The sequence below is a fragment of the Salvelinus namaycush genome, chromosome 10 (genome assembly GCF_016432855.1).
Source record: "Salvelinus namaycush isolate Seneca chromosome 10, SaNama_1.0, whole genome shotgun sequence".
NCBI classification, from domain to species: domain Eukaryota; kingdom Metazoa; phylum Chordata; class Actinopteri; order Salmoniformes; family Salmonidae; genus Salvelinus; species Salvelinus namaycush.
Window position 1 is genome coordinate 19,800,844 of NC_052316.1, and position 24,015 is coordinate 19,824,858.

Here is a 24,015-nt window from a genome sequence, read left to right on the forward strand (position 1 = left end):
AAGTTTATTAACAATGACTGTTAGGGATATGATACCACAGAGGTAGGATTAGACAGACAATTTCAACCACTTAATTCTAAAAGCACCCACCAACGACTCAAAATCAATAGCCTCCACGATCATAGTCTTTCACTAATTGTGATTTACGAATAGAATGCGTTTTATTCCCCCAAACAAATCTAAATAACATAATTTACTTTATGTTACTAGAAGAAAGAAAACGGGACCGACTTGGGAAAATTATTCTAGATAAACCATTAGTCTTGGTGTCCTGTGTGAATTCATGTATGCTCCCTCTAATTCTCTTTTTTTCGCTCTTCTCTCGGAGGACCGGAGCCCTAGGACCATGCCTCAGGACTACCTGGCCTGATGACTCCTTGCTGTCCCCAGTCCACCTGGTCTTGCTGCTGCTCCAGTTTCAACTGTTCTGTCTGCGGCTATGGAATCCTGACCTGTTCACCGGACGTTCTACCTTGTCCCGGACCTGCTGTTTTCGACTCTCTCTCTACTGCACCTGCTGTCTCTAACTCTGAAAGTTCGGCTATGAAAAGCCAACTGACATTTACTCTTGAGGTGCTGACCTGTTGCACCCTCTACAACCACTGTGATTATTAGACCCTGCTGGTCATCTATGAATGTTTGAACATCTTTGCCATGTACTGTTATAATCTCCACTCATCACATCCAGAAGAGGACTGGCCACCCCACAAAGCCTGGTTCCTCTAGGTTTCTGCCTTTCTAGGGAGTTTTTCCTAGCCACCGTGCTTCTACATCTGCATTGCTTGCTGTTTGGGGTTTTAGGCTGGGTTTCTATACAGCACTTTGTGACATCGGCTGATTTAAAAAGTGCTTTATAAATACATTTGATTGATTACAACCCATAATTGAGATATCACGTTGCAGCCACTGACTTAATGAAACTCTCATGGAATTAATCCTATTATCAATGTTTAAAGAGTCTATCTGAAACGTTTTTAGTGATAACAATTCCTAAATATTTAACTTCCTTATTAACAGGTATGGAGGCAATGTTGACAGAGTCACAGCAATGAATTGGCATGAGATCACATTTGTTAAGGTTGAGAGTCAACCCAGAGGCCAGAGAAAATTTCTTGATACTGTCGATAGCCAAGGGAATAGCCACTCTATCATTTAGAAAAAGGGTAGTATCATCTACAAATTGACTGATATTTATACATCTTTACCAAAAATACAGATCCCTTTTAAATCCTCAGATTTGTTAAGAAATACAGCTTGTAAATCTGTGGCTAAAATAAATAGAGGGGAGATTGGACAACCCTGTCTAATTCCTCTAGCAATAGAGAAACGAGGGGATGTGCCATTACTCATAGCCACGAACTGCTAATATGATTATATCATCCTTATCACTTTACAGAAATTCTCCCCAAACCCAAAAGTAGAGTTCTAAATAAAAATGTGTTCTAAAGTGTCAAAAGCCTTAAAAAAAAGTATATTATTTTTTATATAAAGCCATCACTGTAATCTAAAACCAAATCGTATATGGTTATGGATACTCCTTCCTTTAATAAGGCTGATTGAGATTCACTGATTATATCATCAAGGCCTTTTTTCAGCCGATTGGCATAGACATGGGCTAGTAACTTAGAGTCCGTTTCCAACAACATGATTGGTCTCCAATTGTCCAGGTAAAGAGAGTCCTTCTTTGGTTTGGGTATAAGAACTATTTGTCCCCGTCTCAAAGGAGTTGGTAAGATCGCATTAGCAAAACCCTCTTTGTAGACCGAAAGCAATAACTCTTAATATCAGGCCAAAAATGTCAATGTACCTATAGGTATTTGTTTAATGGCTTGGTCCAACTCAGTAATATCTATATCAGAATCGCAGAGTTTCGTAAACCTTTCTTCTATAGGATTAACAGAGTTATTAACTGAATCAAAAAAGGAATCCAAGTCACCTTCTGAAAGATGAGATTGATATAGTGAACTGTGGAAAGTGTCTTTTCTTATTAAATCACTTCAAGATCATCAGATAAAGTGTCATTTACATAAATGGATGTAATACTATTCCTAGTCTGTATACTCCTCTCCAAATTAAATAAATAATAAATATCTTTTTCTCACCTTTTTCAATCCATTTGGCCTTTGAACGGATGAAGGCACCCTGTGCTTTATCGTTGTATATGTCCTCCAATTCATATTGGCATTTAGCAAGCTCTGCCTTTTCATTCTAATTTAAATCAAGTTTATTGAGCAGCCTGTTAATATCATCAGTAATATCAATCTGCTTGGAGAATCTTTTCTGAGCTAGCATTTTACCAGTAATGATGGCAAGATATCGAATTTCCCATTTGTTAGTAGAAGAGCAGAATAGAGACAGGTCTCTCAGATAAGAGCTATAGATTGTAAACAAAATGACTCATTCTTTAAAAGAAAATATTTACATTTCCAGTATGCTTTAGAAAATCTCATTATCAAAACAAAAGGAAAGAATAATGGAACAATGATCTGTCAGATGAGCTGAGGAAATACTACAGTCACTGACAAGATTCATAAAATTGGAAGATACCAACCAATAATCAATTCTAGATTTTAATTGTCTGTCACTAGTTGTAGAGTTGAACCAAGACAATTGTTTTAAAGTTGGATTCTGTGAACGCCAAATAACGGAAAGTTGAAAGTTGGAGCAGAAATGTAGAATTAAGTTATTAAAACAATGAGCTGACTGCCTGGTGGGATACCTATCCATCCAGTCATCAGGAGCAACATTATAAATCACCAACAATAATGTTATCTGTAGAATATTTGTTTTTCAACTCAATTAAGACTTTACTAATAGATGTTAGAAGATAGTTTTTTGCCGTATGTTATAGCCATAAATATTTACCAATACGTAACGTGACCCTTTATATTCAAAAACAATAGTTATCCAGTGACCCTCATCACACCTGCTTTCTAAAACTGTACCTGGAAACCGTCTGAAAAGTATTCCCACACCAGCAGAATGAGATGAGCCATGGCTAAAAACAATCTTGTCACCCCATTTTGAAGTCCAACATTTAAAGGCAGCATCTGAGGAATGTCTCTCTCTCTCGAAAAAATAAATAAATAAATTGTACTTCAATGAATCTTTACAAAAACTAAAAATTGCCTTGCGTTTTAAATTGTTACGTAAACCCCTGGTGTTCAATGATAAAAAGGAAAGAGAAATGTTGAAGAGAAGAGTATCTGAGATAAACGTGTTTTCTAGAATAAACAGGGACCCTGAATCATATAAGGTAACATAAGCCCTTCAAAAATGTAATTGACGAACAGTAACAACTAGGGTTGCAAAGGGTCGGAAACCTTCCAGTAAACTTCCAGAATTTTTCCAAACATTTTCCATGGGAAGTTAAGCCCGGGAATTTTGCTTAAATTCATCAAAAAAGTTAGCTAATAACAGTGAACCTTTTTTGTGGGTTACACAAGACCATTCTAGGTCTTCTGGCATATTTTGGTTAAACTATCCCCAATTCAATGGAATTGCAACACTCTTCCATCACATGTACAGCTGATTCTCAAGATCTTGCACACTAATGAGATGCTATTGAGCCCACACTTCTACACTGTCTGAGCCAAGGAATACATGCTATCTGGTAAGTTTTGATTACAATACTGGGTGGGGTGAATATATTTTATATGACATTTTTGTTAACTAGTAAATAGTAGCCTACAGCATAGGGTGCTTAGATCATTTCTAACTTACCAATTTCTGCTAGTTAGTTGTTGCTACCATGTGGGTTTTAGCTTGCTTGAGCCTGCTAACTGAATTTAATTCACCTGTTTCCATACATGTTTCACTTTAAACAACTCCTTAGTAAGATAAATGTTTTAATGGGTTTTTTACTCTTTTTTCTAATCTTTACAGGAAAATGCCACGGGCATTATTTGATGTGTGGAGACATTTCACTGCAGCTAATGTATCAAATCTTTATTTGCCACATGCGCCAAATACAACAAGTGTAGACTTTACCGTGACATGCTTACTTACAAGCCCTTCACCAACATTGCAGTTCAAGAAGAAAATATTTACCAAGTAGGCTAAAATAAAAAGTAATAAAAGGTAACACAATAAGAATAACAAGGCTATATTTACACAGGGGCACCGGTACCGAGTCAGTGTGCAGGGGTACAGGCTAGTTGAGGTAATCTGTACATGTAGGTGGGGGCGAAGTGACTGTACATAGGTAACAAACAGCGAGTAGCAGCAGTGTACAAGGGGGGGGGTTCGAAGGGGTTATTTGGACACCTGTACCGAAGACGAATTCCTCTGACCTCGGTACCGTTACTTCTGGGGGAGTGTCAAAATCTTCCACATAGTTGACAGTATCTACCTCGGTTACGACAGCTCCCTCTACCTTTTTACTAGCTTCCATCTCAGCTAATGTTACTAGCTAGATAATCTTGTCTGAACTTGCTTGAAGTATAACAAAGTGGAAAAGTGATGTTCGATAAGCCATCAAACAAATTTTTTTTAAATACAAAAAAGACAGCAATTGTGTTCATCAAACTCAAAATACAGCTTGAATTGAATTTAAAGTTCAGGAGCTCAGTTTAATGCGATCACTCACTCCTCCATCTTGTCCCCCATCCCGTGTTTTAGGTTATTGTCCTGCTGAAAGGTGAATTTGTCTCCCAGTGTCTGTTGGAAAGCAGACAACCAGGTTTTCCTCTAGAAGTCTGCCTGTGCTTAGCTCTATTCCATTTATTTTTTATCCTAAACACCCTAGTCCTTGCAAATGAAAAGCATACCCATAACATGATGCAGCCACCACCATGTTTGAAAATATAAAGAGTGGTACTCAGTGATGTGTTGGATTTGCCCCAAACATAACACTTTGTATTCAGGACATAATGTTCCTTTCTTCGCCTCATTTTTTACAGTTTTACTTTAGTGCCTTTTTATTGCAAACATGATGCATGTTTTGGAATATTTGTATTCTGTACAGGCTTCTTTCTTTTCACTCACATTTAGATTAGTATTGTGGCGTAACTACAATGCTGTTGATCCATCCTCAGTTTTCTCCTACCACAGCCATTAAACTCTGTTTTAAAGTTACCATTGGCCACATGGTGAAATCCCTGAGCTGTTTCCTTCCTTTCCGGCAACGGAGTTAGGAAGGACGCTTGTATCTTTGTAGTGACTGGATGTATTGATACATCATACAAAATGTAATTAATAACTTCACCATGCTCAAAGGGATATTCCATGTCTGCTTTTCTTTTTGCCATCTTTTTTTTAATTTCACCTTTATTTAACCAGGTAGGCTAGTTGCGAACAATTCTCATTTGAAACTGCGACCTGGCCAAGATAAAGCAAAGCAGTTTGACACATACAACAACACTGAGTTACACACGGAATAAACATAACATACAATCAATAACAGAGTTGAAGAAAATCTATATACAGTGAGTGCAAATGAGGTAAGATAAGGGAGTTTAGGCAATAAATAGGCCATGGTGGCGAAGTAATTACAATTAAACACTGGAATGGTAGATGTGCCGAAGATGAATGTGCAAGTAGAGATACTGGGGTGCAAAAGAGCAAGATAAATAAATAAATACAGTATGGGGATGAGGTAGATAGATGGGCTGTTTACAGATGGGCTATGTACAGGTGCAGTGATCTGTGAGCTGCTCTGACAGCTGGTGCTTAAAGCTAGTGAGGGAGACATGAGTCTCCAGCTTCAGTGATTTCTGCAGTTCGTTCCAGTCATTGGCAGCAGAGAACTGGAAGAAAAGGCGACCAAAGGAGGAATTGGCTTTGGGGGTGACCAGTGAGATATACCTGCTGGAGCGCATGCTACGAGTGGGTGCTGCTATGGTGACCAGTGAGCTGAGATAAGGCGGGGCTTTACCTAGCAGAGACTTGTAGATAACCTGTAGCCAGTGGGTTTGGCGACGAGTATGAAGCGAGGGCCAACCAACGGGAGCGTACAGGTCGCAGTGGTGGGTAGTGTATGGGGCTTTGGTGACAAAACGGATGGCACTGTGATAGACTGCATCCAGTTTGTTGAGTAGAGTGTTGGGGGCTATTTTATAGATGACATCACCGAAGTCGAGGATCGGTAGGATGGTCAGTTTTACGAGGGTATGTTTGGCAGTATGAGTGAAGGATGCTTTGTTGCGATATACGAAGCCGATTCTAGATTTAAATTTTGGATTGGAGATGCTTAGTGTGAGTCTGGAAGGAGAGTTTACAGTCTAACCAGACACCTAGGTATTTGTAGTTGTCCACGTATTCTAAGTCAGAGCCGTCCAGAGTAGTGATGCTGGACGGGCGGGCATTGATCGATTGAATAGCATGCATTTAGTTTTACTTGCATTTAAGAGCAGTTGAGGCCACAGAAGGAGAGTTGTATGGCATTGAAGCTCGTCTGGAGGTCAGTTAACACAGTGTCCAAAGAGGGGCCAGAAGTATACAGAATGGTGTCGTCTGCATAGAGGTGGATCAGAGAATCACCAGCAGCAAGAGCGACATCATTGATGTATACAGAGAAGAGAGTCGGCCCGAGAATTTAACCCTGTGGCACCCCCATAGAGACTGCCAGAGGTCCGGACAACAGGCCCTCCGATTTGACACACTGAACTCTAGAGTAGTTGGTGAACCAGGCGAGGCAATCATTTGAGAAACCAAGGCTGTCGAGTCTGCCAATAAGAATGTGGTGATTGACAGAGTCGAAAGCCTTGGCCAGGTCAATGAATACGGCTGCACAGTAATGTCTCTTATCGATGGAGGTTATGATGTCGTTTAGGACCTTGAGCGTGGCTGAGTTGCACCCATGACCAGCTCTGAAACCAGACTGCATAGCGGAGAAGGTACGGTGGGATTCGAAATGGTCAGTAATCTGTTAACTTGGCTTTCGAAGACCTTAGAAAGACAGGGTAGGATAAATATAGGTCTGTAGCAGTTTGGGTCTAGTGTCACCCACTTTGAAGAGGGGGATGACCGCGTCAGCTTTCCAATCTTTGGGAATCTCAGACGATACGAAAGAGAGGTTGAACAGGCTAGTAATAGGGGTTGCAACCATTTCTGGCAGATCATTTTAGAAAGAGAGGGTCCAGGTTGTCTAGCCCGGCTTATTTGTAGGCGTAGGCAGATTTTGCAGCTCTTTCAGAACATCAGCTATCTGGATTTGGGTGAAGGAGAAATGGTGGGGGCTTGGGCGGGTTGCTGTGGAGGGTGCCGGACAGTTGAGCGGGGTAGGGGTAGTCAGGTGGAAAGCATAGCAAGCCGTAGAGAAATGCTTATTGAAATTCTCAATTATAGTGGATGTATCAGTGGTAACAGTGTTTCCTAGCCTCTGAGCAGTGGGCAGCTGGGAGGAGGTGCTCTTATTCTCCATGGACTTTACAGTGTCCCAGAACTTTTTTGAGTTTGTAGTACAGGATGCAAATTTCTGTTTGAAAAAGCTAGCCTTAGCTTTCCTAATTGCCTGTGTATATTTGTTCCTAACTTCTCTGAAAAGTTGCATATCACGGGGGCTATTCGATGCGAATGCAGAATGCCACAGGATGTTTTTGTGCTGGTCAAGAGCAGACAGGTCTGGAGTGAACCAATGACTATATATATTCCTAGTTCTACATTTTTTGAACGGGGCATGCTTATTTAAGATGGTGAGGAAAGCACTTTTAAAGAATAACCAGGCATCCTCTACTGACGGGATGAGGTCAATGTCATTCCAGGATACCCCGGCCAGGTCGATTAGAAAGGCCTGCTCGCAGAAGTGTTTTAGGGAGCGTTTGACAGTGATGAGGGTTGGTCGTTTGGTCGCAGACCCATTACGGATGCAGGCAATGAGGCAGTGATCGCTGAGATCTTGATTGAAAACAGCAGCGGTGTATTTGGAGGGCGAGTTAGTTAGGATATCTACCCTACATTACTCATCTCATATGTATATACTGTACTCGATACCATCTACTGCATCTTGCCTATGCCGTTCTGTACCATCACTCATTCATATATCTTTATGTACATATTCTTTATCCCTTTACACTTGTAAGGGGATAAGGTAGTAGTTGTGGAATTGTTAGGTTAGATTACTCGTTGGTTATTACTGCATTGTCGGAACTAGAAGCACAAGCATTTCGCTACACTCGCATTAACATCTGCTAACCATGTGTATGTGACAAATACAATTTGATCTATGAGGGTGCCCGTGTTTACGGATTTGGCAGAGGGTGGTCTATAGCAATCGGCAACAGTGAGACTTGTTTCTGGAAAGGTGAATTTTTAGAAGTAGAAGCTCGAATTGTTTGGTTACAGACCTGGATAGTAAGACAGAACTCTGCAGGCTATCTTTGCAGTAGATTGCAACACCGCCCCCTTTGGCAGTTCTATCTTGGCGGAAAATGTTATAGTTAGGGATGGAGATTTCAGGGTTTTTGGTGGTTTTCCTAAGCCAGCATTCAGACATGGCTAAGACATCCGGGTTGGCAGAGTGTGCTAAAGCAGTGAGTAAAACAAATTTAGGGAGTAGGCTTCTAATGTTAACATGCATGAAACCAAGGCTTTTACGGTTACAGAAGACAACAAATGAGAGCACCTGGGGAGTTGGAGTGGAGCTAGGCACTGCAGGACCTGGATTAACCTCTACATCACCAGAGGAGAAGTAGGATAAGGGTACGGCTAAAGGCTATACGAACTGGCCGTCTAGCACGTTCGGAACAGAGAGAAAAAGGAGCAGATTTCTGGGAATGATAGCATAGATTCAAGGCATAGTGCACAGACAAAAGGTAAAGTAGGATGTGAGTACATTGGAGGTAAACCTAGGCATTGAGTAATGATGAGAGAGATATAGTCTCTAGAGACGTTTAAACCAGGTGAGGTCATCGCATATGTAGGAGGTGGAACAACATGGTTGGTTAAGGCATAATGAGCAGGGCTAGAGGCTCTACAGTGAAATAAGACAGTAATCACTAAACTGGACAGTAATGGACGAGGCATATGGATATTAGAGAGAGGCATGCGTAGCCAAATGAACATATGGGTCCAGTGAGTGGTTGGGCTGGCTGGGGACACGGCGATTCAGACAGTTAGCAGGCCGGTACTAACAAGCTAGCAGTTAGCAGGCCGGTGCTAACAAGCTAGCAGTTAGCAGGCCGGTGCTAACAAGCTAGCAGTTAGCAGACCGGGGAAAGCAAGCTAGCAGTTAGCAGACCGGGGCAAGCAAGCTAGCAGACCGGGGCAAGCAAACTAGCAGTTAGCAGACCGGGGCAAGCAAGCTAGCAGTTAGCAGACCGGGGCTAGCAAGCTAGCAGTTAGCAGACCGGGGCTAGCAAGTTAGCAGTTAGCAGACCGGGGCTAGCAAGTTAGCAGAAGGGCCTTTGGGGGACGTCGCGATGGAGTTGTCTGTTTTTGCCTCTTCGTGCGCTGACGTTGATAGACCAGTCGTGGATTAGTAGGGTTCTAAGTAGCTCTAGGTAGCTAGCAGGCCGCGGTTAGCAGAATGGGCCTTCAGCGGACGTCGCGCCTGAGGGGCCTGTAGGAATCCTTGGGCAGATTATGTCGGTATTCCAGTCATAGAGGATAGGCGGGGTTCCATGCCCCGTACCGTCAGTCGAAGGGGTCCGGATATTGTAGCCCGGGAGTGTGCTTCGGTGGTAGCCAAGGAGCCGTAGCCGGGCTAGCTTCAGGCTAATTGGTGCTTGCTCCGGGATGGAAACGCTAGCCAGGAGTAGTCACCCGGGATTGCGATTAGCTAGTTGCGAAGATTCAGATGAAAATGTTCAGAGTTTGCGGTAGGAATCCGGGGATATGGAGAAAAAAAAAAATAGGTCCGTTATGCTCTGGTTTGAGTCACGTTGTACGAACTGGCGAGAGCTTTCCGAGCTAAAGGTTAGCTGATGACCGCTAGCAGTGGTTTGCTGACTGATAGCTGGTAGGTAGTTAGCTGGCTAGCTTCAGTTGAGGGATTCCAGATCCGAAGTAAATAGAAATACTTTAGAAAAAAAACAGATCCACGCCACATTGGGTGAGGCAGGTTGCAGGAGAGTAATTAGTAGTTGAGGTTTAGGAAAATATTTTTAAAAGATATGCGAAGAAAAATATATATACAAGGGACACGACAGGACAAAGACAAAGACCTCTGACTGCTACTCCATCTTGGATTTCGCCAATTCTTTGCGAGGCATTGGAAAACCTCCCTGGTCTTTGTGGATGAATCTGTGTTTGAAATTCACTGCTCGACTGAGGGACCTTATAGATAATTGTATGTATGTGTGGGGTACAGAGATCAGCTAGTCATGTTAAACACTATTATTTCACACAGAGTGAGTCAATGCAACTTGTGACTTGTTTAGCACATTTTTACTCCTGAACTTATTTAGCCTTGCCATAACAAAGAGGTTGAATACTTATTGACCAAAGGCATTTCAGGTTTTCATTTTTAATGACATTTGTAAAAACATAATTCCACTTTGGCATTATGGGGTATTGTGCGTAGGCCAGTGACACAAAATCTCAATTGAATCCATTTTAAATTCAGGCAGAAACAACAAAATGTGGAAAGAGTCAAGGGGTGTGAATACTTTCTGAAGGCACTGTATGTTCAAGTTATGTGCTCTTGTAGGAAGCAAAAACTCTCCCATTCCTGACCAAAATTTGCTATAACCGGGCTAGTAACTCAAAGAATATCAACAAATGTGCACACACGGCTACACGCTGCTCTGTGATCTCAAATGTGCATTATAGGCTCCTCTCCGACCAGGGGTGACGGAAAAAAACACTTGCACCCGTAAGAGAGAACAAAGCTGCTCCTCAGCCTACAACAAAATCACCAACTCAGTCATGAAGTTAAATATATTTCAATGCAACAAACCAAATTTACGTTGATTCAATCCCAATTTCCACAGCAAATCAGGAAAGCTAGTGTACATTTTAGTGAAGACCAATCTATTGTGTGTCTGCATGGGCTGGCAATTCTTCTGCGCTGGACTGCTCCAGGAGCTGCGCGGCTTAGAAAGAACATTGGACAGGACACCTGTTGAGGGCTGCAGCCTCGCTCTCTGGCAGCGGCGGTTGCACTAGACCAGACCAGTTCAGAGTTTGCAGCTAGTTGGCGCTGTGGTGTACGTACCTCACAGTGGTCCCTGTACAGGTTCTGCAACTTCTTCACGTCGTTCATGTTGATGCGTTCGGGGAGGGGCTGGGTGCCCAGGTCAGGGATGGGGAACGGGGGCAGGACATGGGACACATCTGCAGACACAATGACACAGTTAAATCCCAAACAACAAAGTGGTGTCTAATAATCCTGTGAAGCGAGATCATTATTATTATTTATTTTTTTAATCTACATTATTCTTGCATCCAGTGATCAAACTGTGCTAGTCTTGCCCTAAGCTACCATGCAAGCTATCTAAAAGCCTGTCATCATCATTACCGTTACAGTGGGGCAAAAAAGTATTTAGTCAGCCACCAATTGTGCAAGTTCTCCCACTTAAAAAGATGAGAGGCCTGTAATTTTCATCATAGGTACACTTAAACTATGACAGAAAATGAGATAAAAAAATCCTGAAAATCACATTGTAGGATTTTTAATGAATTTATTTGCAAATTATGGTGGAAAATAAGTATTTGGTCAATAACAAAAGTTTATCTCAATACTTTGTTATATACCCTTTGTTGGCAATGACAGAGGTCAAACGTTTTCTGTAAGTCTTCACAAGGTTTTCACACACTGTTGCTGGTATTTTGGCCCATTCCTCCATGCAGATCTCCTCTAGAGCAGTGATGTTTTGGGGCTGTTGCTGGGCAACACGGACTTTCAACTCCCTCCAAAGATTTTCTATGGGGTTGAGATCTGGAGACTGGCTAGGCCACTCCAGGACCTTGAAATGCTTCTTACGAAGCCACTCCTTCGTTGCCCGGGCGGTGTGTTTGGGATCATTGTCATGCTGAAAGACCCAGCCACGTTTCATCTTCAATGCCCTTGCTGATGGAAGGAGGTTTTCACTCAAAATCTCACGATACATGGCCCCATTCATTCTTTCCTTTACACGGATCAGTCGTCCTGGTCCCTTTGCAGAAAAACAGCCCCAAAGCATGATGTTTCCACCCCCATGCTTCACAGTAGGTATGGTGTTCTTTGGATGCAACTCAGCATTCTTTGTCCTCCAAACACAACGAGTTGAGTTTTTACCAAAAAGTTCTATTTTGGTTTCATCTGACCATATGACATTCTCCCAATCTTCTTCTGGATCATCCAAATGCTCTCTAGCAAACTTCAGACGGGCCTGGACATGTACTGGCTTAAGCAGGGGGACACGTCTGGCACTGCAGGATTTGAGTCCCTGGACGGAGTAGTGTGTTACTGATGGTAGGCTTTGTTACTTTGGTCCCAGCTCTCTGCAGGTCATTCACTAGGTCCCCCCGTGTGGTTCTGGGATTTTTGCTCCCCGTTCTTGTGATCATTTTGACCCCACGGGGTAAGATCTTGCGTGGAGCCCCAGATCGAGGGAGATTATCAGTGGTCTTGTATGTCTTCCATTTCCTAATAATTGCTCCCACAGTTGATTTCTTCAAACCAAGCTGCTTACCTATTGCAGATTCAGTCTTCCCAGCCTGGTGCAGGTCTACAATTTTGTTTCTGGTGTCCTTTGACAGCTCTTTGGTCTTGGCCATAGTGGAGTTTGGAGTGTGACTGTTTGAGGTTGTGGACAGGTGTCTTTTATACTGATAACAAGTTCAAACAGGTGCCATTAATACAGGTAACGAGTGGAGGACAGAGGAGCCTCTTAATAAAGAAGAAGTTACAGGTCTGTGAGAGCCAGAAATCTTGCTTGTTTGTAGGTGACCAAATACTTATTTTCCACCATAATTTGCGAATAAATTGATTAAAAATCCTACAATGTGATTTTCTGGATTTTTTTCCCTCATTTTGTCTGTCATAGTTGAAGTGTACCTATGATGAAAATTACAGGCCTCTCTCATCTTTTTAAGTGGGAGAACTTGCACAATTGGTGGCTGACTAAATACTTTTTTGCCCCACTGTATATCCTTTATTCACAAACTATGGCATTAATGTGAGCTCTGTTTTGGTACAGGGGACATAATGCGCTGCCTGACTGTTACAGTGTGGCTAGCGGCGATCCTTACCAATGTACTGCTGGTGGTGCTGGCTCTGGGCTGCCACAGACTGCTCTGGGGTGCTGGCTGAATGCTGGGAGCCTCCTGACAGGCTGTCCCCCATGCCATCCACCTTCTGGAGGGGCTTGAACCTGCGTAGAGGGGAGAGGGCAGCACAGCTATGTTGGGTGGGGCTGGGAAGAACTAAAGGATGACTGGGAAAGGAGAGGAAGCACAAAAGAGCAGTGGCGAGGAGAGGGTGGAGAATAAAGGCAGGTGTGAGAGGTTAAATAAACCATGTATCTGAAATAAGGGTGAGCGCACCATTTCACTCTGCTGCAGAGAAGCATAGCATTATAAAGTCCACTAAAAGGGTTTTTGGGCAGAGGACATGAGGTCAATTCTTTAAAAAAGAATAACACAAATGAACTTGAGCTGACAGTATAGATTAAAGAAAACTAGAGTAGAGGAGGATGTGAGAGGTAGGGCTCACCTTTGTTTCTGGTGCACAGGCTGCTGTCTCATGGCCATGTACTGAGAGTCCTCTTGCAGTCTGTTGAGTGGGGAGTCTGGCTTCAGTCTAATGCCATAGTAGTGGTATTTGGAGTTGCCCCTGGAACAAACAGGAACATTAGGGGTTAATAAGCAAATATTGTATTCAGCTTTGTAAGTCTTATCATCAGAATAAATACTCACCATCACCACATCAATCAATCCAATCCATCATTAACACTACCCTGCTCTTCATCACCCTCACGGTCTTACCTTGTGCCGAGGCGGCGGGTCCTGAGGCCCATGAAGACGGAGCGGATGAGTTTCCCAAAGGAGGCAGCGTTGACCGGGTCCAGTTTCTGCTCCTGACAGTGGCGCAGGTAGTGGTTGTAGAGGGAGCTTCGGGGCAGGCTCACCCCCTCTGCTGTCTCATAGTTATCCAGCAGCCACTGCAGCTAAAACACACACAGCACAGAAACACACAGTCAGTCACACCTACTGGACCCTGTCTGCTGCACTCTGATCCTTACAGTACACCTCCATCCTAGGGTTGAAAGGCTAGAACCCGGTTACCGAGATTAACCACCCAAAACCACTCCTTTTCCCCCCTAGGTACACGCACACGCCAACTACCTGTTTAGTGAGTTTAAAGGAGAGAGAATTTAGATTGTGTTAAAACTGTCAAAGGGAGTGAATTTGTATATTTGAGGTATAGCAGGCACACACACACGCAACCACACAGGCGTGCACACACACAGGTGCACACCCCCCCGCGCGCACAGGCACACAGGTACACGCGCACACACAGGTACGCACACACACACAGAGGTACACGCGCGCACACACACAGAGGTACACGCGCGCACACACACAGAGGTACACGCGCGCACACACACAGAGGTACACGCGCGCACACAAACCACCTGTTTAGTGAGTTTAAAGGAGAGAGAATTTAGATTTTGTGTTAACTGTCAAAGGGAGTGAATTAGTATATTTGATGTGATAATTGCAGGTACACACACACACACACACACACACACGAGTACACACACACACACGAGTACACACACACTCCAACCACCTGATTAGTGAGTTTAAACAAAAGATCATTTTTATTTCGTGTTAAAACTGTCAGAGGGAGTGAATTAGTATATTTGATGTGATAATTGCTCATTCGTATTATACCTGTCCACTAGAGAAATATAGAACTCTGTGGTCCCCTATTCCACAACAGGGTGGACACGATTATTTACCTGTCTGTGTGGATGGTGGAGACTAGGCTAGGTAAAAATAAGATGATTGGCAGTTGAAATATAAACATTTGGATAGTTATCTCAATTTACAGGGTGGCCAGACAGTGTGACAGACACAGTGTGGAGTTGATGACAACAATATGACTGTCAGGTGGAGCTGCTTGATAATAAAGATTCTAGAGGTGACCGAGGGTTAAGAGCCGGAATGGAGAATAACCCCCTAACATCTAATGAACTAGCTGGTTTGAATGACAGCGCTGGTGGCATAATAAAGTAGAGAGTCAAGTAGTACTGCTTCTATTACCATATCACACTGTAATTATGGAGATGTGACCAACACACCGGCTCACATTATACAACATGTAATTGTTGACAAATAATGAGCGGGTCTTGATTCGCATGTGAATGTGTGCTTCCCTGACAGTAGAAAAGGGTGCATGGCGTTATGTGGCTATAACAATCACGTAGCTGTCACCATGTGGAGGATGGGGAAAACGCAACAGGTTAAATACACGCGTAGCTTCTGTCAAGACCTCAAACTCAACGTCAACAAAACAAAGGAGATGATTGTGGACTTCAGGAAACAGCAGAGGGAGCACCACCCTATCCACATCGACGGGACAGTAGTGGAGAGGGTAGTAAGTTTTAAGTTCCTCGGTGTACACATCACGGACAAACTGAATTGGTCCACCCACACAGACACCGTTGTGAAGAAGGCGCAGCAGCGCCTCTTCAACCTCAGGAGGCTGAAGAAATTCGGCGTGTCACCAAAAGCACTCACAAACTTTTACAGATGCACAATCGAGAGCATCCTGTCGGGCTGTATCACCGCCTGGTACGGCAACTGCTCCACCCACAACCGTAAGGCTCTCCAGAGGGTAGTGAGGTCTGCACAACGCATCACTGGGGGCAAACTACCTGCCCTCCAGGACACCTACACCACCCGATGTCACAGGAAGGCCATAAAGATCATCAAGGACAACAACCACCCGAGCCACTGCCTGTTCACCCCGCTATCATCCAGAAGGCAAGGTCAGTACAGGTGCATCAAAGCAGGGACCGAGAGACTGAAAAACAGCTTCTATCTCAAGGCCATCAGACTGTTAAACAGCCACCACTAACATTGAGTGGCTGCTGCCAACATACTGACTCAACTCCAGCCCACTTTAATAATGGAAATTGATCAAAAATGTATCACTAGCCACTTTAAACAATGCCACTTAATATAACGTTTACATACCCTACATTACGCATCTCATATGTATATACTGTACTCGATACCATCTACTGCATCTTGCCTATGCCGTTCTGTACCATTACTCATTCATATATCTTTAAGTACATATTCTTTATCCCTTTACACTTGTGTGTATAAGGTAGTAGTTGTGGAATTCTTAGGTTAGATTACTCGTTGGTTATTACTGCATTGTCGGAACTAGAAGCACAAGCATTTCGCTACACTTGCATTAACATCTGCTAACCATGTGTATGTGACAAATAAAATTTGATTTGAAGACAAGGACAAGGCAAGCTCAGCCAGCAGCAAGTCCCCCAATCAATAACTTGTTGAGAAACAAGTGGCAGCAGATGCAAGGAAAGTATCTGGTCAGACAATGCAGTGTTTTGGGTCACAGCACACTAAGGCTAGCAGTAGTCTGTCAGTATGTTTCCTTCAGCAGAAATCACAGTGAAGTGGTAAAGGTAGAGCCAGGGAGACAAAGGCAGGCCTTTCTAGTCCTTTTCAAAGAAAGTTCCTGATTGACTTACATGGCTGTTGAGCAGGCTGCTTTTGTGAGTTGCAATCCCTTCCGACTTTTGGAGGTTTTCAATCGCCATTTCAAGCTAAAGAAAAAAATGAGCATGCAAAAAATGAAACAGGATGTAGAAAAAAGGAGGAAAACGAAAGGGGGAAAACAAAAACACAAAACAGAAAGGAAATAAGAAGGTTAGCAGCAGCCAGATCTCTGCATTTCCATTACCCTCAGTCAATGTTGCAGCCAAATTCATTATTGGCTGAAAAAGCATGCAAATGAGAGGGACTCAAGGGGTTAAGCTGCTGATTGAAGGCCCTCCTTGTCTGACACTAATGTATGCAAATAGTCTCTGCAAACAGGGTCACACCATGCGCAATGACAATGAGTCGACAAATTCCACCCAACACCCAATGAAAATCACCACACAATGCAAAACTTGAGAAGTTATATGTAACAGTCACTGTTGCAATCCATTTAGAACACAAATACAGTCCTAATAGAAAAACCTCCAACAGGAGCAATGTATTTCCATATCATCCCCCATCTTTTCTTTCCATTTGTTATCCCAAAGGAACCATTTCAATCAATTGACCAGATCATTTAGACTTTTTTCCTGCGGTATCATGGACTAGAGAAAATAGAAAGGAGTTAAACTAGCAGGCATAGCAGATGACAAAACCTGAGAAGAAAAAAAAGCAGGCATCCTTCCAAAGTCTTCTAAGGGCTGTTGGCCAAATGAGGCCCAGGGGTTGCTTTGTTTTGCAGGGCGCTCAAGTGCCTGTGAAAAACTCTAAAACAAAGTATAGCCAAATTACTTAAACCAGCCTGCACCCTGCTTCCCCTGTCCCGCTTCTCCCGTAACGCCATGGGGCACTGGGAAGGCTGAGGCCCACCCCATACTCAGGTTTCCCTGAGGCTCAGCAGATAGGCCAGGCAGGCAGTGGTGAGGATAGTCACACCAGCGTGCGTCACAGGCACAGCAGCGCACAGCAGGGAATGTGTCTGCTACAGCAGGGCAATTTGTTTGTTGGTGTAACTAATGACTTATACACACTTCAGAGAACACTTCAATCCATGCACGGCTTAAAAAGCTGTTTAGTAATGGAAACCATAAACCATCCCTCATGTTTGGGATGAGTTGGAATAACTGACTCTCAGACATGGCATTCATTTCTAAAGGTGTTGGTGCCTCTTCAATTCCATATGGTTTGATGGACTTACATAGTCACATCACAATCATTTCACGGAGATACCTACTGGACTGGAAACGTAATTCTTCCTACTAAATCCATAAATCCCAACAAGGACACAGAGTATATGTAACTCATCCAAGGTGCTCACCATAGCGGAGGAGGAGCGGGAGGAGTGTGAGGCGTGGTGGCGGCCTCCCTCCATGCCCCCGCCGTGGATCAGGTAGGTGCTGCCACCTGAGATGATCTGACTGCCGCCCACATCCATGGCGATGCCCACCATGCCGTGGGGCGGCACACCGCTGGCGGAGGAGACCACCGTCGTGACCTGGGAACCCCCGCCCTGAGAGTCAAAATAGGCTCCTCCACTGCCCTGGCCATACAGCTGGGCCTCAGGGTTATAGGAGTAGGCTGTCCGGCTGGAGAGAGAGGTGCCATAAGTTAAAGGTATGACCTCAGATTTATACAGAATGAAACAGCAATCCCATAACATTACATTCACTTAGTTTGTGTTTTTAATTATAATACTACACATCTACAATCTCACGTTAGGGGTTCAATTAGCTTTAAAAGCAGCAGTATGACATTTTTGGGGTGACACGACCAAATTTAAATAGAAATATGTGTTATAGATCGGTCATTCTCTTCGAAAGCAAGTCTAAGAAGCAGTAGATCGGTTTTGTTTTTGCGCTTACTTTCAGTTTTGTACACCAGCTTCTAACAGCTGAAAATACAATATTTTTGGTTATGGAAAATATATCAGTGGTTTAGATGGTACAATGATTCTCTACACTATACTTGCTTGTTTTGTCACATAAATTCTAATAGTTTGCTTATTTTCAGTTTTTGCAACCAGGAAATGGCAGAGCGATTTCTACATAGTGCATCTTTTCATGGTATTCTATTTAGAAGTATTTTAAAGCCCGCTGGAACATATTCCATTGCCTTAAATGAAGAGCACTGCAGTACTTACATGGTTCCATTAGTGTAAACTGCTTCTCCCCCCTCTCCCACATATTGAACCTGGGAGGGGTAGACATGATGGATCTGCTGGACCTATGGCGAGATAAACACAACCATTGAGCATTATTGTCATCAAGAGGGAGTATCCACTTCTAGGCTATTTTTCATTCCTTGAAATGAGATAAAACATCTATGCTTGTTAGTAATCAAAATAGAGTAACTCATGTCTTCCGTAATCATAATATTGATTTGGGCAGCAGGTAGCCTAGTGGTTAGAGCATTGGGCCAGTAACCGAAAGATTGCTAGATCAAATCCCCGAGCTAACAAGGTAAACATCTGTCGTTCTGCCCCTGAACAAAGCAGTTAACCCACTGTTCCTAGGCCATCATTGTAAATAAGAATTTGTTCTTAACTGACTCGCCTAGTTAAATAAAATACAAATGTAAAAAAATATATTACCACAGTGCTGTCAGTAGGTGGCAGTGGGACTAAAGTGTCATGCTGAGAAAAAAGAAAATCCCTGCTGAGCACTTGAAGCACACCTGATTGAGATCTAACAGCCATTATATCAGTTAGAAACCAATACCATTCAAAAGCAACAACGCTTACAATACAGTGGAGAATGTGATTGGTATCAATATGTCTGATGCTACTGTGGTGGAGCCATGCTGTGCGTGTGGATAAAGCCCGACTGATTGAGTGTCCTGGGGGCTGGAGAGAAGGAAGGAGGGGTGGTGAGGAGACGGTGTGTACCTGCTGAGGGACCTGTTGCACCCGGGGGACTGACAGCTGCTGCACCTGCGCTCCTTTCTGGGCTGAGCCTGTGGCCTGAACCAGCACCCTCTGGGGGGAGAGGACACGCACCATTATTGGTAAGCACATAAGATGCACACGCAAAACACACACTATGGAAAGAGTACCAGATAACCACAAACGAAACATGGAACTTGACTGAATTTTTGACATGACTTTTGGTAGAATATCCTTCCTTATTATATGTACACTGTGGCGTGTGCAAAACCTTTCTTCTTAAGACAACTATGAAGTGAATGCTGGTGGGAAAGACTATGCTTTCCTATCCAGCAGCAATGCAGCCTTACAGTCAACATATTTTTGTGCAAGTCCATTCTAGTCTTTCACTAATTACAGGAGACCACAATGTTTGTTTGGGACGTTTTTCTTTGGCGGTTGCAGAAGACCACTCCTGGTATCCCTCTTCAGGGTAGTGTTGATGGAGATGTGTGTTCATGACAACAAAAAATAAATTGACATTTCCTCTTATAGGGAAAAAAAAATGTTGAGGTAGACTGCGGTGTAGTATAGGCCTATAGTTCAGCACTGGCTTCTCTCAAGCACAGCCAGCTGTCAAGGCACATATTATACACTATCCAAAAATATTAACATACGGATATTTACTGCTTGGTTTCTATGGATTCTCTCGTCAACCCATGTCCTTTTCCCAGAACTTTGAACAGCTGTGGCAATACAAGGTTATAGGTCCTAATTGTACTAATGAGAAACTCCTGCCTAGCCAGATCTGATCACACACGACAACATGATATCAAATGATTCATGATGCCGTCAGCCACATCTAGGCAAATGCTTGTTGACATATTTTTGGGGTTCTTAATGTACTGTAGACTGGAAATAAATTCACATTAAAGGATTGCTCTGCAGTATAATACATCTGGTATAAATGATTCATAAAATCAACAGGGTTGTTGAGAATTCCCTTTTAACATTCTGCTGCTCTTCCCCAGTGCATGGCGTGAGTGGCTTGGTTCCCCTGGAGAGAATATTGTGTGTTGGGAGTGAGGTGGGATGCTGTGATGTAGAGCACTGTGTAGGGCTGTTGTGGTGACTGTTAGTCATGACCGCAGTAAAATTCCACGTGACCGTTGAGTCATGGTAATATAAATTTTTGCACTCCGGACATGCTTTGGTAGTACCCAACTCAGTAACAACCAACAGGTCCTAATGGCCTGGTACTCAGGGCTCTATTGTTCCTCTAACCACTCTGACATCAATGCAAATGCATTCTAAAATCACATCAAACACTTATCAAAACAGGAGGTCTATCATACTTACACACTTAGGCCTATCAAACTCACATAACTGTGATGATCAATTTGAAGAAAGAAGTTCAACAGCAGGTTGAAACTGAGTGTAAAACATGGTAGTTCTGGATGTTGTTTGAAAGCCTAACACAACGAAATGTACAGCACTATCTAAGGTGATGATTAATTCAAAACTCTCATTCGCATATTAGAGCAGAGTTCAAATTATTATTGTGCCATTATACAATACATAGCCTAACGCATATTACTCATTGCAAAAAAAAACTAAAACAAAAATTAAGATGTCTTTGGTACATAATTGGTCTGGCCTATACTCGAACATTCATTTTTTTGGGGAGTAATCGTCTTTGAGTGTGGACTTTATTATATATATTGGATGGACTGGTTACCTTACGCTACGCTCCAAAATGTCAATCCATGAGTCTCGAAGAGAACATAATATAGCCCTAGATGATGCTGTTGGTTCATTGATTGTGAATTTGATTTTGAATAGCTTAGTAACAGGGAATGTTGTATATTTTCATCATTAATTGGGCAACACATTACCTTTAGCTACAGAATCTCACCACCATGCGTTTCCATCTCCTATGCTCTCTCCTTTATTCCTTTCTCAAGCGTACAGACGGGCTGTCAGCAGTTTAGTGAAATATGTTTGGTTTGAAAACATGATACTATCGATGTGCACAAACAGATTCCACTTGGTTTCCCAAATTCAGCACTGGGTAGTTGCAGGAACAAGGTTGGAGGCCATGGCATACAGAGTTTAGGCGGAATATCATGTCGGGCAGAGAGGGCATGCTCCTCAAACAATGGTTGATGTGTGGAGTGAAATAAGTGTTATATTTATTTCTCAGCTGCTCATAGGACTGGGCGATAGGGCCAAAATATCCTATCACGATATTTTAAAAAAATTGGACGGTATGACGGGGTGGCCGTAAGGTGGCAACACATACATTTTAAGTGATTTCAATGGCTCTGTCTCCATTCTGATTGTTTTGAACTGGTCAATTGAACTGTTAATTTTTTTTATTTTTATTAAAAAGCACTTTCAGCAATTGCTGCATTACCTGCACTCATTTGAGAATGTCCACACTGCCAAGTAGGGCTGCACAATATGGGCAAACAATCAAGGCCTTATTTTTAAGCAAATGTTGTAATTTCAATTTGACTTGCGATTTAGAGCAAAACACTTGGGTGAACTGTTGGAATCATGGAAATAGAATGATCATTCAAATTCCATAGTTAGAATATAATAGCGGGCACTTAAATACAGTGTTTGACTTGACAAATGAAAATTCCAGGGAGGAGTTATTGTTACTGGGTAGGACGTTGACAATTATACAAACAGGTGGTTCTAATGCGGATTGGTTAAACCCGCATTCCAGCCGGTGTCTATTCCGCAAGTTACCACAGGCTAAATATATGATGTAAAATGCCAATTTACTCTGTTCCATCTGAGTGTGCAATCCACTGTCTCATCAGCCCAGCCAGGCACTTTATAAACGTGATCTCCACTATAAAAATCTAGACATTATCTCACATTTCTTTTAGAGTAACATTTAGTTTTCAACAACAGAGATTTGTAAAAACCTTGCAGCAACATTGTTTCAATATTCAAATTCAATCTCCAGCTGTCCCATAGTAATGAACGTGTCAAGATCTGGACGAGACAAGCAGGCAGCGCTTCTCAATCAGTCGAAATCATGTATCAGCTGGCAGAATTTTTATGAATATATACAAAGAAATATAAATTGGGGGAAAAAAGGTAAAACGAAACAAAGTGCAGCTAGTTTGCAGTCTTTTTAGTTTCAGTTTGAAGTGATTATGTTAGCTGTGTTGTTGGCTAGCTCCTCTGAACACTGTCCTGACGAGAGAGCACATTTTCTATGCCAAGCGAAATAGTGCCTCATTAGCTCATTGCTATGGATGTATCCAAATACATGTGACGAGAAAACAGCTTAAACAAATGCAAATGCAGCTACTGTTGTTATTCTGGCTGCACTGTTTGACGTTACTGTAAGTTAGCTGTAGTTGGCTAGCTAGCAAGCAAGGGATAAGAATGTTGCCAGCCAATATGGCAATGGAACATTTCGAACGAACAACTGGGTTGAGTCCATTGATACAGAACAAAAAGACTGAACAACTGGGTTGCGTCTCTGGCAACCGAACAACCAGCCGGCTTGGGTAGCAGCCCTAGATGTGTGTCAGGACTATATCTTGTGGAAGGATTAAATAGTATGAATAAATTCATCAAATTAACATTAATGAAAAAATCATTATTTGAATATGTTGGTAACCCGGGACTAAGAAACCCGTGCCAATATATCCTCCAAACACCAGCATCGAGGGCATTATCACTTAAGCGTTTCCTAGGGCACCCTATAATATTTAGCTACATTAAATGTTCTCTCAGCTACTTAATGTAGCTAACATTCTTGCTTCACGTATTCTTCTTTTATTTAGAAGACACTGTTTCACAAACATGCTGATTTAGGTCTACACCATCACTGGTATTATCAGGCTGTATAGCTAATTACGTTTGCTCTGACTCAGTACATTTATTAGCTAGCTACCGATTAGCATTAGTGATTTTCAGCTAACAAGATTTAGGACAAACTTGCTAATAAAATACAAATTAGCTGTTTGCAGATGTAAGAAATAAACTAATATTGCAATTATAGAACGCTAGTGGATTTATATTAAGAAGCAAAGTTAAAACAGCATCCTTGTCATCAAAATTGTTGCATGTGCTACATTCAGCATGCAGACTGAACACAAGTGTCTAGTGCTCGAGTAACAACAAATGCGCTCCTTGAGTGACGGGGCTAGGTCTGTGTGGAAAGCGGCATAGAGATAGAGAAGACTCAAGTAGCGAACTATAAAAACGGACGTTACACACGGCGTATCACATTTAAATACCGTTATAGTAGGTAAAGTAAAAACCCCAAAAGGTCTCTACATCAACACCGGCATATCGTAAAATACAGTACACCGCCAAGTCCTAGCTGCACATATTAAGCACATGCTCTGCTTTAAACCCGAAGTATCCCAAAGAAAATAGACCGGTGGGAAAGCACGCGGCCTCCAGTCGCTATTCAAATCAAACTTAATTTGTCACATGCGCCGAATACAACAAGTGTCGACTTTACCGTGAAAATGCTTACTTACAAGCCCTTAACCAACAGTGCGGTTCAAGAAGAA

General features: G+C 42.6%; 1 protein-coding gene across 1 annotated transcript in view; it reads right to left on the reverse strand.

Annotated features, from left to right (window-relative positions):
- rfx2 (regulatory factor X, 2 (influences HLA class II expression)) overlaps positions 1–24,015 on the reverse strand; it is a 69,055-nt gene that overhangs the window by 13,844 nt on the left and 31,196 nt on the right. Inside the window, exons 3-10 of the mRNA XM_039002465.1 lie at positions 19,490–19,579; positions 18,746–18,828; positions 17,924–18,191; positions 16,596–16,670; positions 13,849–14,030; positions 13,577–13,696; positions 13,114–13,235; positions 11,096–11,214 (exon numbers count right to left, since the gene is read on the reverse strand). Of these exons, the coding sequence (XP_038858393.1) occupies positions 11,096–11,214; positions 13,114–13,235; positions 13,577–13,696; positions 13,849–14,030; positions 16,596–16,670; positions 17,924–18,191; positions 18,746–18,828; positions 19,490–19,579 (1,059 nt within the window). The remainder of the gene's footprint in view (positions 1–11,095; positions 11,215–13,113; positions 13,236–13,576; positions 13,697–13,848; positions 14,031–16,595; positions 16,671–17,923; positions 18,192–18,745; positions 18,829–19,489; positions 19,580–24,015) is intronic.